The sequence below is a fragment of the Odocoileus virginianus genome, chromosome 13, assembly GCF_023699985.2.
Source record: "Odocoileus virginianus isolate 20LAN1187 ecotype Illinois chromosome 13, Ovbor_1.2, whole genome shotgun sequence".
In the NCBI taxonomy this organism is placed as follows: domain Eukaryota; kingdom Metazoa; phylum Chordata; class Mammalia; order Artiodactyla; family Cervidae; genus Odocoileus; species Odocoileus virginianus.
This window is the reverse complement of record NC_069686.1, coordinates 39,021,550-39,039,615: the sequence shown is the minus strand read 5'-3', so window position 1 is coordinate 39,039,615 and position 18,066 is coordinate 39,021,550. Positions and strand designations below refer to the sequence as shown.

Here is an 18,066-nt window from a genome sequence, read left to right as displayed (position 1 = left end):
TAGTGAAAAAAATCTGAGTTATCTTTATATGTACCAGAGGCACAGCAAAGCAAATTATTCACTGGGGATAAAATAATCCATACTTAGCATTTAGGAGGAAGTGGTAAGAATAGAAAGATTGGTGTCCAAGAGACAATACACTATTCTGGGAAGCCTGTTTTGAAGATTGAAGAAGATAGCAATCTATAATACAATATAGTTATTATATAGGAAATAGCTGATATCTATAAAAAACCTAAAGAAGCAAACATACATCCAACTAATCATAGTGTGTATTCCTCCCCCTAGATAACTGCAAGTCAAAAGACAAACCTCAGTTTTTCTTTTTTTTTTTATAAGGATTTCAACAAAATAATGTTGCATTAAGTTTTATTATATGGTGACTATTGCTGGCCACTTCTGGTATAAAGGATATTAGAAATAATTCTACACTGGCACTCATAGATGATTCTATTAAAATAACATTTTTAATGGCCAGAAAATTAAGAAACAACCCTATATGAATTATTAGAGGGACCATCATGGGACAGACTGTACAAATTCTTTCCATCTTCTGCAACAAGAAAATGAAACACTGCCTAAATTTAGCAAAGACACTATAAGAGGCAGGTAGTTTGCAGGCAGGAAAACCTTTTATTTTAAACCACAAATAATCAGCAGGTGGCCACAACTATCCATGTTTCATTAAAATCACATAAAACCTAGGTACAAAAGCACCACTGATTATTGCTCTAGAAAAACGGCATGAAAAAATCCAAATACGCACAGTAAAAGCATCACAGTATGCACAGGACTAAATTTTTAAAGCAAGTGCATGGAATGCTGAATCAATTTTACAGACAGCTTCCAATATTAAACCGGTATTTATTTTACTCAAGGATGATGGAAATTTCCAAAAAGCACGACTATGAGAAGGTAAAATGTCCATCCTTATATTTTTTTGTATGCCAACTAGTAGAGTCCTAAAAAATTAGCATTTACAAAATACTCGGTAAAAATAGCTTTTAAAAGTTGTCCCAAGAGGTACATAAAATCAACCCCAATTTTCATGACCATTCATTCTCCCTCGTTAGCTACAGATTCAGTTTTCTGTGCCTCTTCAGCTTGAGTGTCACCATTTTCAGCCGGTGCTGCGGTACCTTCCTTCCCAGCTTCCTGCTTCTCCTCCTTCTTCCCTTTAACACCTTTGCTAACCTTTGTTGCTGGTTCTTTCTTAGCAGATGTTTTTCTTGAAGACAAACCTCAGTTTTTCTTGTTGTAAGCGTCATTAAAGTCTATAGAGAGACAAGTATGAATAAAATACAAGATAGAGAAAAAGTGAAGAGAAGCTGTAGTGAATATTCAGAGGTTCCAAAATTCTAAAGTGAGTTGATGTGAAAGTTAAACATGTATGTACATGTATAGAAATTAATTCAGGTGCACGGGGAAGATTTGCACTATTTACAAAGATATGTTCAGTTTAGTCACTCAATCGTGTCCGACTATGTGCGACCTCATGCACTGAAGCACGGCAGGTCTCCCTGTCCATCCCCAACTCCCGGAGTTTACTTAAACTCAGGTCCATTGAGTCAGTGATGTCATCCAACCATCCATCCTCTGTCATCCCTTTCTCCCCCCAACTTCAATCTTTCCCAGGATCAGGGTCTTTTCCAATGAGCCAGCTCTTCACATCAGGTGGCCAAAGTACTGGAGCTTCAGCTTCAGCATCAGTCCTTCCAATGAATATTCAAGACTGATTTCCTTTAGGATGGACTGGTTGGATCTCCTTTCAGTCCAAGGGACTCTCAAGAGTCTTCTCCAACAACACAGTTCAAAAGCATCAATTCTTCAGTACTCAGCTTCCGTTATAGCCCAACTCTCACATCCATTCATGACCACTGGAAAAACCATAGCTTTGACCAGATGGACCTTTACTGGCAAAGTAAAGTCTCTGTTTTTAATATGCTGTCTAGGTTGGTCATAACTTCTCCTCCAAGGAGCAAGCGTCTTTTAATATCATGGCTGCAGTCACCATCTGCAGTGATTTTGGAGCCCCCAAAATAAACTCTGTCACTGTTTCCCCATCTATTTGCCATGAAGTGATGGGACCAGATACCATGATCTTAGTTTTCTGAATGTTGAGTTTTAAGCCAACTTTTTCACTCTCCTCTTTCCATCAAGCAGCTGTTTAGTTTTCTTCACTTTCTGCCATAAGGGTGGTGTCATCTGCATTTCTGAGGTTATTGATATTTCTCCTGGCAATCTTGATTCCAGCTTGTGCTTCTTCCAGTTCAGCATTTCTTACGATGTACTCTGCACATAAGTTAAATAAGCAGGGTGACACTATACAGCCCTGACGTACTCCTTTCCCAATTCAGAACCAGTTTGTTTTTCCATGTCCAGTTCTAACTGTTGCTTCTTGACCTGCAGATTTCTCAGGAAATACAGATTTCTCAGGAGATAGGTCAAGTGGTCTGGTATTCCCATCTCTTTAAGAATTTTCCAGGTTTTCATGATCCACACACTCAAAGGCTTTGGCATAGTCAATAAAGCAGAAGTAGATGTTTTTCTGGAACTCTCTTGCTTGTTTGATGATCCAATGGATATTGGCAATTTGATCTCTGGTTCCTCTGCCAGTGCTAAATCTATCTTGAACATCTGGAAGTTCACGTACTGTTGAAGCCTGGCTTGGAGAATTTTGAGTGTTACTTTGCTAGCATGTGAGATTAGTGCAATTGTGCAGTAGTTTGAGCATTCTTTGGCATTGCCTTTCTTGGGATTGGAATGAAAACTGACCTTTTCTAGTCCTGTGCCACTGCTGAGTTTTCCAAATTTGCTGACATATTGAGTGTAGCACTTTCACAGCATCATCTTTTAGGATTTGAAATAGCTCAACTTGAATTCCATCATCTCCACTAGCTTTGTTCCTAGTGATGCTTTCTAAGGCCCACTTTCTTTGCATTCCAGGATGTCTGGCTCTAGGTGTGTAATCACACCATCGTAATTATCTGGGTTGTGAAGATCTTTGTTGTATAGTTCTTTTGTGTGTTTTTGCCACCTCTTCTTAATACCTCCTGCTTGTGTTAGGTCCATACCATTTCTGTCCTTTACTGTGCCCATCTTTGCATGAAATGTTCCCTTGGTATCTCTAATTTTTTGAAGAGATCTCTAGTCTTTTCCATTCTATTGTTTTTCTCTATTTCTTTTCATTTATCATTGAGGAAGGCTTTCTTATGTCTCCTTGCTATTCTTTGATACACTGCATTCAAATGGGTATATCTTTCCTTTTCTCCTTTGCCTTTAGCTTCTCTTCTTTTCATAGCTATTAGTAAGGCCTCCACAGACAACCACTTTGCCTTTCTGTATTTCTTTTTCTTGGAGATGGTCTTGATCACTGCCTCCTGTACAATGTCACGAACTCTGTCCATAGTTCTTAAGGATTTCTGACTATCAGATCTAGTCCCTTGAATCTATTTGTCACTTCCACTGTATAATCATAAGGAATTTGACTTAGATCATACCTGAACAGTCTAGTCATTTTCCCTACTTTCTTCAGTTTACGTCTGATTTTGGTAATAAGGAGTTCATGATCTTAGCCATAGTCAGCTCCCAGTCTTGTTTTTGTTGACTGTATAGAGCTTCTCTATTTTTAGCTGCAAAGAATATAATCAATCTGATTTCGGTGTTGACCATCTGGTGATATCCATGTGTAGAGTCTTCTCTTGTGTTGTTGGAGGAGGGTGTTTGCTATGACAAGTCCATTCTCTTGGCAAAACTCTATCAGCCTTTGCCCTGCTTCATTCTGTACTCCAAGGCCAAATTTGCCTGTTACTCCAGGTATCTCTTGACTTCCTACTTTTGCATGCCAGTCCCCTGTAGTGAAAAGGACATCTTTTTTGGGTGTTAGTTCTAGAAGGTCTTGTAGGTCTTCATAGAACCATTCAACTTCAGCTTCTTCAGTATTACTGGTCAGGGCATAGACTGGGATTACTCTGACACTGAATGGTTTGCTTGGAAACAAAAGATATCGTTCTGTCATTTTTGAGTTTGCATCCAAGTACTGCATTTTGGACTCTCTTGTTGACTATGATTGGTATTCCATTTCTTCTAAGGGATTCTTGCCCACAGTAGTAAATATAATGGTCATCTGAGTTAAAATTCATCCATTCCAGTCCAGTATTTTTAAAAGCATAATTAAACATTTTCATTTAAACAGAAGGTAAGTAAGGTATTACAAAGGAATGTCAATAACATTTAGTTTTTGCTTTAAAAAAATGTAGTTCTGGTTACGCTAGTGTAGAAATATCATACCCATTCCCAACTAGACTCCTCAAGAGATGTATACACTTAAAATGTCCATGATAAAAACACTAAACATATTAGGAATATAAGGAGACGTTCTCAACCTGTTAACATCCACAAAAGCCCACATTTAACATCATACTCAGTGGTAAAAGACTGAATACATCTTCCCAATATAAAAGATGGTCTGCTCTTGCTAGCTTACTCAGTATTATACTGAAGGTTCTATTCATGGCAATTAGACAAGAAAAAGAAATGAAAGGCATACAGATTGGAAAGGAAGAAGTAAAACTATATTTATTTGAAGATGACAAGATCTTATATACAGAAAATCCAAAGGAATAAACTAAAAAAAAACAACCTATTATAAATGAGCTCATCAAGGTTACAGAATACAAGATTAATATAGAAAAATCAATTTCATTTAGAAACACTAGCAACAAATAAAACATAAAAGTAAGAAAACAATCTCATTAACAACAGCAACAAAAGGAATAAAATACTTTTCAATAAACTTACCTAAAAAAGTGAAAACCTCTAAAGATAGTATTAAACTAAAATGAAACTTGAGAACATATAGGAAGACATGAATAAAATTAGGATTCCATCTATCCAAAGATTTACAGAGGTTGAAATTAGGAAGCAGCAAAGAAACTTTTCCCTTGACAGTGGAAAGAGTTGTTCTTCATACATAATAAGGGGAGAATTCAAGTTAAGAAGATAACTGTTTCTCTTATCAGGCCTTCAGATTAATGAAAATATACACTAACCTGTGAAAGGTAGTCTGCTTGTATTAAGTTGCTACTCTTTGATTTACGACTGCTCATTTCCACAAACTGAAATCCTTTAAAAAATAATAAAAAAATTTTAGCATGACTATAAGGACTATTGGCTTACAGAAATTAAGAATTTACTATTACAGACTCAAACAAGTTCTAAAACATGAAAAATGTTAAAATTTCCGAAACTTTAAAAATTTTCAGTTGAAACTAACTATGGGGATCATATCATAACATGTAAATAAAACCATTAGGCTGCACAACTTAAAATTACACAGTGATATATGTAAGTTATTTCTCAATAAAACAAGAAAAAAAAATCTCAACAGCTCCTCTTTGCCTAACTAAAGCTTTATTTGACACTCCCATTTCACATTTTAGATGGTTCTTATAATTAGTCTTACCTTTCTTTTCAATCTAGTATTCAGCTTCCTTTCTCTGCCTTTAAAAACAAAATCAAACAAACAAAAAACAACTAATGCACTTCCTTTGTATAGAATGTTTCTCCCCACATTCATCCCACAGGATCATCTGTTCCAGAAGAACTTCGCTTTCTGCTCCACTCATCAATCATACACAGTCATTACAGACTAGGTAAAATGTTTCTTCTGCAAACATACAGAACTTCCTGTACTTCTCTTTATTCATAAACATGTCATATTAAACAAAATTTTGTTGTCAGTGCCACCAAACTGAGCATACTTAAAAATCCCAAGCATTAGCTGGAATGATATGTGTGTGTGTGTGTGTGTGTGTGTGTGTGTATACGTATATATATACTAACAAAAAAAAAGTTCTGTAAAATTCTCCTTGAGGGCAATATATTCATAGATAAACAGCGTCAGCTAAAAGATCTAATTTTCTCACCAGCAATTTCCTAGAGAAGTACTTCACTAATCAGGTAATAATAACTTAGCCAGGAATTGTTACAAGTGTTTTGAATTTACGATCTCATTTAATCCTCAGAATAATCCTACAGAATAATCCTAATACCTCTTTCAGATTAGAAGACACAGAAAGGTTAAGTAACCTGACCAAAACCTTAACAGTATGAAGGTCAGAGTCAGGATTTAAACTCAATCTAGTTATACATCATTATACATAACTATTATCTATCTATCTATCTATACACACACACACACATATATAAAATACATATATATCATATACATAGTTATAAGTATATATACTTGATTATATGTAACTGCTACTTAGCCACCTGATTTTAAAAAGTACAAATTTCAATAACTTGAAGGAAGATGTGCCTGTGATATATTTTATCTTCATACTAATTTCATATACTGACATTTAGACAACAACCTTTGGAATTAGTTTTTACAGGACAGCAGCAGAGCAATGCTTTGACAGATAGCAAGCAAATCTGTACCCTCTCTTACAGTATAGCCAAGGCCTAAGTCCCAAAAGGATTCTGGCTCCAGGCCAGAATAGAGTACAAGAACAGAGTACTCTCCTGATATTTTGGTTCCTTAAGCTTCCCTCTTAGGAGAAAAGTGGTTTTCTCAGCTGCCTTAGGGCACCTTTTAGCAACCTTTTCTCTATTCAAGGCACCTTTCTTGACAATCTTTACACTGATTATTTTAATTTTATCCTACTAAGTTTTTTTCCTCTTAAATCAGAGTTGTGTGTGGGGAAAGAATCCTTTCAGGAACATGAAATTACATCTTCATTCTGATTTAAGATACTCTTGACTGTGAAAAGGACTGAAATCACAGGCAACGATGGATCAACTGTCCCCTAGACAATAAAAAGTAAATTCTAAAAATATGGGGGAGAGGTTTGACAATATACCTTATCTTTTCAGAGCAATGTTAGCTATTTCACAGTATTAAAGGAATTAAAATATATTTCTCCCCATTTCATGGGCTGAGAAAACATGCTCAGTAGAGCTAAGTAAAATGTCTGAGGTCACAGGGTAGGTGTCTAAACTGCCTCCTTGCATTGAATATAATTCAGGTAAGTCACTAAAAAGCACATGGTTACACACGATCATTTGGTGATCATTCATGAAAGAAACATACATACACACTGCACTTCAGTGCCTGTACATAAATTTTGACTGCAAAGTAAGTATTAATCAAAAGACTGATGCTCAACAATAAACGATTCAACTATAAAAACGGGCCAAAGGCATAAACACACATTTCAAGCAAAGAGGGTATATGGATAGCAAATAAACACCTGAAACACATTAGCCATTAGAAAAAGGCAAACTACAACCACAACAAGGTACACACTTATTTGTAAAGCAAAAATAAAACAAAGAAAACACCAAATGCTGGTAAGGATGAAGAGAAGGTATCTCACATACAACAACTGGTGATAATATGAAATGTTACAGACATTCTGCAAAGTTCCTTTTGGCCATTTCTTATAAACAATGATACACTTACCGTGTGACCCAGTGGTTACACTTTAGGGCATTTATATCACAGAAATGAAAATTTATGCTCAAATGAAAATCTGTAATATGAGTCTCAATAGTAAGTTTATTTGGAACAGCCAAAAGACTGAAGACAATACAAATGTCCTACAATGAGTTAGTGGGGTTAAAGAAATGGAAACATCCACACACTGAGGGACTATAACTGAGGCAAAAAAAAAAAAAAAAAAACCACTGATATATGCAATAACTTGGATGGCCCTCAAGGGCATTATGCTTTGAGAGAAAAAATAAAGGCTGATCTAAAAATATTACATATTGCATGATTACATTCTTGAAATGACAAAATTATTATAAAGATGAAGAACAGATACATGATGGCAAGGAAACAGAACTGAGGAATGAGTATGATTATAAAAAGGAGTTACATAAAGAATTTTCTTTGTAATGCAACAGTTTTGTATCATTATTGCAATGTCACAAAAAAATACACATGGGATCAAGTCACAGAGAATTAAACAGACACACAAAAATGAGTACAAGTAAAAACTGTTGAGAGAACTGAATAAGGTCTGTAGTTCAGTTAACAGTGTTATACCAATGTCAATGTCATGGTTTTGACCTGCAATATCATAAGATGTCATTCTACAGAGAATCTGGGTGAAGGGTTTATGGGACACTATGAACTATATTTGCAACTTCTGTGAGTCTATAATAATTTCAAAATAAAAAGTTTAAGAAAAATAAAAGTCTAATTATACAGTTTCTTTCAACTGCTTAATGACAGAGAATATTATTATCTGCCAATAGATTATTAAATTAAGTTTGACTGAATTCCTCCTCAAATTTCACCAGTGGGTCATGGGACTCTTATTTCCAACTGTCTGATACTATGATGTTACTGACTATTCTAAATAGGACTAGACACTAAGTGTAAAAGAAGCTGAAGGTCTATGCATGATGTAGTCATTACTCATTGTTGTCCTCAAATGCAAAAATAGGTGACTACAATTATTTAGGTGCATAAAATTTGGTAGAAGCTACTATTTTTACTATTAAGAGGAGCAGTGAAAAGGATAATACCAAAGAATAGCTTACTTAATATTATTTCTTTAGAGTTTATACTTCCTACATTATTGGTTTCTGATAAATCCTCCTCTCAACTTATATTTTGCTCAGGAGAATAAACCTAATTTTCAATTTTAGAGTTTCAAGTAATAACTGGTCTAATTTAAATTGCCTAAAAAAACTAAAACCAATCCACTCCTATAACTAGCTGCTTCTATCCTGCTTTACATCACCATTATTTCTTGACTGGAAATCTATGCCAGCTTTCTTCTCATCTCCAACTCTTATCCCCATTTTCACGTAAGTGAAAGGATTACTCACTCAGTCCTGTCCAACTCTGCAACTTGTTGAACTGCAGGCTTCCCTCTCCTTCACTATTTCTTGGAGCTTGCTCAAACTCATGTCAACTGAGTTGGTGATGCCATCCAACCATCTCATCCTCTCTTGCCCTCTTCTCCTCCTGCCCTCAATCTTTCCCAGAATCAAGATATTTTCCAATCAGTTAGCTCTTCACATCATCTGGCCAAAGTACTGGAGCTTCAGCTTCAGCATCAGTCCTTCCACTGAATATTCAGGGTTGATTTCGTTTAGGATTGACTGGTTTGATCTCTGGCTGTCCAAGGGACTCTCAAGAGTCTTCACAATTTGAAAGCATCAATTCTTCAGCACTCAGCCTTTTTTCAGGTCCAACTATCACATGTGTACATGATTACTAGAAAAACCACAGCTTTGACTATATGGACCTTTGTCGGGAAAGTGATGTCTTTGCTTTTTAATATGCTGTCTAGGTTTGTCACGGCTTTCCTTTCAAAGAGCAAGCGTCTTTTAATTTCATGGCTACAGTCACCGTCCACGGTGATTTTAGAGTCCAATAAAATAAAACTTGCCACTGTTTCCACTATTTCCCCATTATTTATATTTAAACTATTTACTGATAAGGAATTCCTTCATCTTGCTATTTGTTTTCCATATGTCTTACAGTTTTTTTGTCTCTCATTCTCTGTTACTATCTACTATTGTGCTTAGTTACTTTTGGGGAGTTAGAGAGATAGTGCTAAGTCATGTCTGACTCTTTCTTGCAATCCCGTGAACTATACAGTCCACCATGTTCCTCTGTCCATGGGATTCTCCAGGCAAGAATACTAGAGCGGGTTGCCATTTCCTTCTCCAGGGGAACTTCCTGACCCAAAAATTGAACCCAAGTCTCCTGCACTGCAGGCAGATGCTTTACAGACTGAGCTACACGGGAAGCCTTGCGGGATAGGGAAATATTTAAATTCCTTTCTTATTTCTTTTCTTGTATATTCACAAGTATTTTCTTTGCAGTTGTCATAGAGATTGCTTTTAAAGTGCTAAAGGCATAACACTCTAGTTTATGTACTTAAATAACACACCAACGTCTTTGCTCCTTTACTGCTCCACCCTGCCCTTTTCAGCTGTTGATGTCAGAGTTATGTCTTTTAACACTGTGTCCAAAATCTTCAAGATGATCCAAAGAAATGGTAAGATACCCCATGCTTTTGGATTGGAAGGCTCAATATTGTTAAAGTGACTTCCCAAAACAATGTACAGATAATGTGATCTCTATCAAATTATAATATGACATTTTTCACAAAACTAAAGCAAATAGTCCTAAAATTTATAGGGAACCATAAAAGATCCAGAATTGCCAGAGCCATCTTGAGAGTTAACGAACAGAACTGGAGGCATAACCCTCTCAGACTTCAGACAGTACTACAAAGCGACAGTAATCAAAACAGTGTGCTATCGTCACCAAAATAGACAAGGATCAATGGAACAGAATAGAGCGCCCAGAAACAAACTCACACATCTCTTTGACAAAGGAGGCAAGAATATATAGTGGAGAAATGACAGTCTCTCCAGTCACTGGTGCTGAGAAAGCTGGACAGTTGCATGTAAATTAATGAAGTTAGAACACATCCTCATACTAAACACAAAAAAAACCTCAAAATTGCTTAAAGATTTTTATACTAAGACCTAATACCATAAAAGTCCTAGAAGAAAACATAGGCAAAACATTCTGTCATGTAAATCATAGCAGTGTTTTCTTAGCTCATTCTCCCAAGGCAAGAGAAATCAAAGCCAAAATAAGCAATGGGACCTAATCAAGCTTGTAAGCTTTTGCATGAACAAAACAAAAAGACAACCTATGGAGTGGCAGAAAATTTTGCAAACGACAATGGCTTAATTTCCAAACTCAATGGAAAAAAAGAAAATCCAAAACCCAATCAAAAAGTGGGCAGAAGACCTAAATAGGCATTTCTCCAAAGAAGACATACAGATGGCCAATAGACACATAAGATGCTTAACATCACTAATTATTAGACAAATACAAATCAAAATTACAATGAGGTACCACCTTATACCAGTCATAATGTCCATCATCAAAAAAGTCTACTAATAACAGACTGGTTCCAAATTGGGAAAGGAGTACCTCAAGGCTGTATATTGTCACCCTGCTTATTGAACTTCTATGCAGAGTACATCATGAGAAACGCTGGGCTAGATGAAACACAAGCTGGAATCAAGATTGCTGGGAGAAATACCAATAACCTCAGACATATAGATGACACGATTCTTATGGAAGAAAGTGAAGAACTTAAGAGCCTCTTGATGAAAGTGAAAGAGGAGAGTAAAAAACTTGGCTTAAAGCTCAACATTCAGAAAACTAAGATCATGGCATCCAGTCCCATCACTTCATGGCAAATAGATGGGAAAACAGTGGAAATAGTGGTTGACTTTATTTTTGGGGCTCCAAAATCACTGCAGATGGTGACTGCAGCCATGAAATTAAAAGACGCATACTCCTTGGAAGGAAAGTTATGACCAACCTAGACAGCATATTAAAAAGCAGAGACATTACTTTGTCAACAAAGGTCCATCTAGTCAAGGCATGGTTTTTCCAGTAGTCATGTGTGGACGTGAGAGTTGGACTATAAACAAAGGTGAGCACCGAAGAATTGATGCTTTGAACTGCAGTGTTGGAGAAGACTCTAGAGAGTCCCTTGGACTGCAAGGAGGTCCAACCAGTCCATCCTAAGGGAGATCAGTCCTGAGTGTTCATTGGAAGGACTGATGCTGAAGCTGAAACTACATTACTCTGGCCACCTGATGAGAAGAGGTGACTCATTTGAAAAGACCCTGATGCTGGGAAAGATTGACGGCAGGAGGAGAAAGGGATGACAGAAGATGAGATGGCTGGATGGCATCACCAACTTGCTGGACATGAGTTTAGGTAAGCTCCGGGAGTTGGTGATGGACAGGGAGGCCTGGCGTGCTGTGGTCCATGGGGTTGCAAAGAGTTGGACATGACTGAGTGACTGAACTGAAACTGGAATTCAGTGACTGCAACTTTGAAATGAGCGGGGCCAGTATTCCAAATCACAGCAAAATTAAAGAGAAATGGAAGAAGTCTGGTGTAAATATTAATAGAACAAGTAAAAGTGTAGATTTTGACACATAAATGTAAAATTCATTTCAGATACTCCTTTTAATCCTTTAAGTCTTAACTGAAGGCAGTATAAATATGAAATATGTTGCCCTAATTCTGGAATGGAGAATGTATCACTAATCTTTTTTTAATGTGTTAATAATAAACTATCAATCCAAAATTATGAAAAGAAATAATTGATAATCTTTTTGTAAAGATAACTGACTTTATTTTCTCTTACATCACTAGACTTAGAGCTGTAGATGCCACCTGATTAAAGTTATTTGTTAATTAAAAAAAAACTTTTATCTTTTGTTAATCTTGGGATCTCTCTGTTAAAAGAAATAAATTTCGTAACCAAATTACCTATATTTTAACCAGTTTGAATTTCCACTGCTGGACACAACCATGGTAATATTTTACTACATGTATTTTACTTGGAAGTATAAATCACTTGTATTTATTTATATATCTATATTTATACTTACATATAAAATATATTTTATATATTTATATATAACATATATTCCTATACATATATGAATATATATAATTATATATGTAATATTTCTGTAATTTACTATTCTTTTACATTTGGCAGGCTTTTTTGAGGATCTTGACATGTAATTTGGGCTTTTCTGGTGGCTCAGTAGTAAAGAATCCAGATGCAATGCAGAAGACAAAGAAGACGTGGGTTCGATCTCTGGGTCAGGAAGATTCTCTGGAGAAGGAAATGGCAACTGGCTCCAGAATTCTTGCTGGGGAAATCCCATGGACAGAGAGATCACTGGTGGGATACAGTCCACAGGATCACAAAGAGTCAGAAATGACTTAGCAAATGAGCACACATGTATGCACACATGTGATTACTCAATATTTTAAAATTTAGCTAAGTACTTGATTTAACCTAACTGGTCTACTTTTTTTAACAGCTAGTTTTCCTGTGGATATTCTCCAGTGCCTAACATTCATTCATTCATTATATATTTTCTTAAAAACCAATTATATGCCAATATTGCAGTACTTAATTTGGATACAAAGATAATATGATTTCTGAGTCTTTCTTCCAAGGAGGTCACGGTCCAGTGGAGCAAACATAAGCAAACAAAGTTAGTTATATCACTTTGTGCTAATCAGGTTCCCTGAAAGGGGAAGACAGCACTTCAGGGACACGTAACCCTCAGATTTTGCCCAGAATAAGAGTGCATAGGGGTGTTAGAGAAAGTATTCCAGAGGAAACAATCTCAACCAAGAGTTAAGTTTGGAGTGAGTCAGAGTATAGACAACTTTTGATTCTTCCAGGCATCATATTAAGAGAAAAAGTCAGTGGGTTAAAGTGGGAAACTAGTGACTCTCCCTATAAATGATGTTAGGGAGTTTGGGAATGACAATTTTGGGGATGAAACTTATCGGTTTTTACATGAAACTGGACTTCCCTAGCGGCTCAGAAGGTAATGAATCTGCTTGCAATGCAAGAGACCTGGATTTGATCCCTGGGTCAAGAAAAAGGCCTGGAGAAGGGAAAGCCTACCTACTCCAGTTTGCATAAGAAAGCCTTCTTAAGTGAACAATGCAAAGAAATAAAGGAAAACAACATAATGGGAAAGACAAACATTTCTTCAAGAAAACTGGAGGTATCAAGGGAACATTTCATGCAAGTGCGGGCACAATAAAGGACAGAAACAGCAAAGACCTAACAGAAGAGAGAGAGATTAAGAAGAGTTGTCAAGAATACACAGAACTATAAAAAATAGGCCTTAATGACCCATATAACCATGATGGTGTAGTCATTCACTTACAGTCAGACATCCTGGAGTGTGAAGTCAAGTGGGCCTTAGGAAGCATTATTATGAACAAATCTAGTGGACATAATGGAATTCCAGCTGAGCTATTTAAAATCCTAAAAGACAATGTTGTTAAAAGTGCTGCACTCAATATATCAGCAAATTCAGAAAACTCACAGTACTGGAAAACAGGAGTGGCCACAGTTCATTTTAATCCTAAAGAAAGACAGTGCCAAAGAATGTATAAACTACTGTACAATTCACTCATTTTGCATACTAGCAAGGTAATGCTCAAAATCCTTCAAGTTAAAGCTTCAACAGTAGGAGAACCAAGAACTTCCAGATGTACAAGCTGGGTGTACAAAAGGCAGAGGAACCAGAGATCAATTTGCAAACATTCATTGGATCATGGAAAAAGCAAGGGAATTTCAGAAAAACATCTACTTCTGCTTCATTTAATATACTAAAGCCTTTAACTGTGTGGATCACAACTGGAAAATTCTTAGAAGTGGGAATACCAGACCGCCTTACCTGTCTCCTGAGAAACCTGTATGCGAATCAAGAAATGACAGTTAAAACCTTAGGTGAAACAACTGGTTGAAAATTAGGACAGGAGTGTGACGCACTGTACATTGTCACCCTGTTTATTTAACTTACATACAGAGTACATGATAGGAAATGCCAAGCTGGATGAATCACAAGCTGGATTTAAAACTGCCTGGAGAAATATCAGCCACCTCAGATAGGCAGATGATGGTGGTGGTTTAGTCGCTAAGTCATGTCCGACTCTTGTGACCCCATGGACTATAGCCTGCCAAGCTACTCTGTCCATGGGATTTTCCAGGCAAGAATACTGGAGTGGATTGCCATTTCCTTCTCCAGAGGATCTTCCTGACCCAGAAATCAAACCCAGGTCTCCTGCATTGCAGGCAGATTCTTTACCGACTTAGCTATGAGCAAAGCCCCCACCATTCTAAAGAGCAGAAAGGGAAAAGGAACTAAAGAGCCTCTTGATGACGGTTAAGAGGAGAGTGAAAAAGCTAGCTAAAACTCAAGATTCAAAAAACTAAGATCATGGCATCTGATCCCATCTCTTCATGGCAAATAGAAGGGGAAAAAGAGATAGATTTTATTTTCCTGGGCTCCAAGAACACTGCAGCCAAGAAATTAAAAGACATTTGCTCCTTGGAAGAAAAGCAATGACAAACCTAGACAGCTTATTAAAAAGCAGACATTAATTTGCCAACAAAGGTCCGTATAGTCAAAGCTATGGTTTTTTCAGTAGTCATGTATGGACGTGAGAGTTGGACTATAAAGAAAGCTTAGCTCCAAAGAATTGATGCTTTTGAACTGTGGTGTTGGAGAAGACTCTTGAGAGTCCCTTGGACAGCAAGGAGATCCAACCAATCCATCCTAAAGGAAATCAACCCTGAATATTCATTACAAGGACTGATGTGAAGCTGAAGCTCCAGTACTTTGGCCACTTGATGCAAAGAGTCTATTCATTAGAAAAGACCCTGATTCTGAGAAAGACTGAAGGCAGAAGGGGACAACAGAGGACGAGATGGTTGGATGGTATTACTATCTCAATGGACATGAGTTTGAGCAAGCTCTGGGAGATAGTGAAGGACAGGGAAGCCTAGCATGCTAAAGTTCATGGGGATGCAAAGAGTTGGACACGACTGAGTGATTGAACAACAAAAACTTTATGGCATTTAATTTTATAGTATTTGCCTGGATACGATGCTAACAACACAGGCAAAAGGAAAAAAAGATATATTTGGCTTCATGAAAAATTTGAAGTTTGTTTATTAAAAGAAATTATTAACACTGCAAAGGCAACCCGCAGAATGGGAGAAAATATTTGCAAATCATTTTGCAAATATTTGATAAGAGATTAAAAATATACATATGAAAGTTAATACAGATAAGACTCTTAAAACTCAGCAACAAAAAAACCTAATTCAAAAATGGGCAAAGGATTTGAATGAACATTTCTCCAGGAAAGATACACAAATAAGCTCATGCAAAGATGCTCAGCATCTCTAATTATTAGGAAAATTCCAATCAAGACTACACTGAGATACCATACCCATTAGGTTGACTACTCTATTAAAAACAAAAGCAGAAACAATAAAACAGAAAACAAGCATTTAAGACAACGTGGAGATACGGGAGCCCTTAGCACTGCTGGCTGAAAATATAAAATGGTGTTGCAGGCAGTGGAAACTAGTATGGCAGTCCCTCTAGGTATCACATAGTGTAGCCATTCCACTACTGGGATAGAAAGAACTGGGTATACAGGAAAAGAACCCATTCTTGTTTACAGTAGCATTATTCACAACTGATGAAACATGGACCCTGCCCACGTGTCCAATGATAGATAAATGGATAATCAAAATATGGTATATACATACAATGGAATGAGTGAAAGTGTTAGTTGCTCAGCTATGTCCAACTCTTTGTGACTCCAGGACTGTAGCCTGCTAGGCTCCTGGTCCATGGAATTCTCCAGGCAAGAATACAGGAGTGGGCAGCCATTCCCTTCTCCAGGGGATCTTCCAAATTTATGGATCAATTAAATCTTAAAAAGGAAGGAAAATCTAACTTTTACATATAAATATTTTTATAAAAAATAAAATTTAGATCATATTTAATATATAAAATGACATTAATATCTTCACTTTATCCCTGAAGTGAGCACAGCATGTCATGTCACTACCAGTAATCCAGGAGTTCGAAGGAAAGAGAGGGAGATCAGTAACAGCAGTTACAAGAGTACCATCACATGTTTATTCATTTTCAGCTTATTTTAACACAATCTAAGTATTTGGGCCCAGTTGGATGGAATTAATAAATTCAGTTGAGTTGGTGAACTAAGGTGCTGTTATGATGCTGTAAATGAAAAAAAATGATTCAGGTGTTTTCCAATAAATTGCAGATCTTTCCTGGAAGGAAAATTGGTTGCCTGATAAAAGCACACTGCTTAGCAAAAATAAAACAAACAACTCCATACAAAAATACTTTATAGAGAAAAGAAATTGCTTTTTGAAAGAAACTTGTACTATGGAGAGAGCACTTGTTTTCAAAACATTGAAACAACGTTTTCATCTCTGATTCTGTGGTCAAAAATGCTGTATTATGTATAAAAACTGTATTGTATATAAAAATTAACTATAAAATAATATTGTGTATAAAAAGTATGTGTATTAAACATAAAAACACCACTTTCCAATGAGTTTGCAAAAACGACTAACTTACATTAGAAAAAATAAAATCTATTAACGAAATTTCCACAAAACATTTTGTAAAACTGGAAGATGTGACTGAAATTAAAAGCATACAAATGATCATTATTTTCTTGAATAACCTTTTGGCGGGGGCGGGGGGGCAAAACTCTAAAGTTTCAGCAGAGGAGCATATTTATGACAAGAACTCTTGGTGCATTTTTTTAAAAAGTAAAACTATTCTACTTCCGATAAGGGCTGAAGAAAACACTGAAAATAATACTACTATCAACTTCCTCTAATTTAGGTCCAAGTTAAAAAAATACAAATTCTACAACTTTTTATCTAATGTCTCTTGCTGACATTTTTCAAAGTAGAATAAGAATGAACAAAAGATTAAAACTTTGCCTCTCTTTTGTTAGAGAAATATTTTTTATAAGATAAACAGTAAAATAATATAAAGCAAAGGCATTTTAGAAGAAATCTGTGGGTGGTTTCCATGTTTTGTTAATGTTCTTTGAGACGAAACTTAGGTATTAATAAGAATAAATTTAAGCTATTTTTCAATCAGCTAGAATTAATTTTCACATCTCTTTCCACTTGGAGCATTTATACCAAGGTAAAGATTAAAATAGAGTTCAGGGAAATGCTGAAGGTGGAGGAAATAAGCAATAAATTCCAATAAGGTATAAATTCCAAGTTAACAGACAAGCAAATACATTTTTAGTATTCCTAAAGGGATCAGACTGAAAATGTTATCTATGAAATTATGCAGATTTAGTAAGTCAAGTTGGGAAACAGTTTCTGCTAAGATGTTTCCTAGATTTCCCCAGAGCTGAAGCATAACTCCACATAAAACAACAGCCTTTTGTGATTTCTAGATATTCCTGTCCATAGTATAGAAACTGTGATAGTTGCTGACAATTTTATCTTTTTTCCTCATTTGTTCCCAGAGAATAAGATGAATTCAAGTTTTAATAATATTTAATATGATGACATGCTGCTTTCTTCACTAATATTAAAAGGAAGAAAAATATTTTATAATGTTTAATACTCAAAAACAACCATATGGAAA

The 18,066-nt window shown here is 36.1% G+C and overlaps 1 protein-coding gene across 7 annotated transcripts in view; it reads right to left on the bottom strand.

Annotated features, from left to right (window-relative positions):
- Positions 1-18,066, bottom strand: part of ORC4 (origin recognition complex subunit 4) — an 82,645-nt gene that overhangs the window by 43,875 nt on the left and 20,704 nt on the right. For 3 of the 7 annotated variants that reach the window (XM_020880151.2, XM_070476241.1, XM_070476242.1), the window contains one exon: positions 5,052-5,125. The exons of 3 other annotated variants lie outside the window; for them this stretch is intronic. In XM_020880151.2, the coding sequence (XP_020735810.2) occupies positions 5,052-5,108 (57 nt within the window). In that variant the 5' untranslated portion in view covers positions 5,109-5,125. Of the gene's footprint in view, positions 1-5,051; positions 5,126-5,464; positions 5,503-18,066 lie in introns of all 7 variants that reach the window. One more of the 7 variants, XM_070476243.1, reaches the window with a different exon arrangement.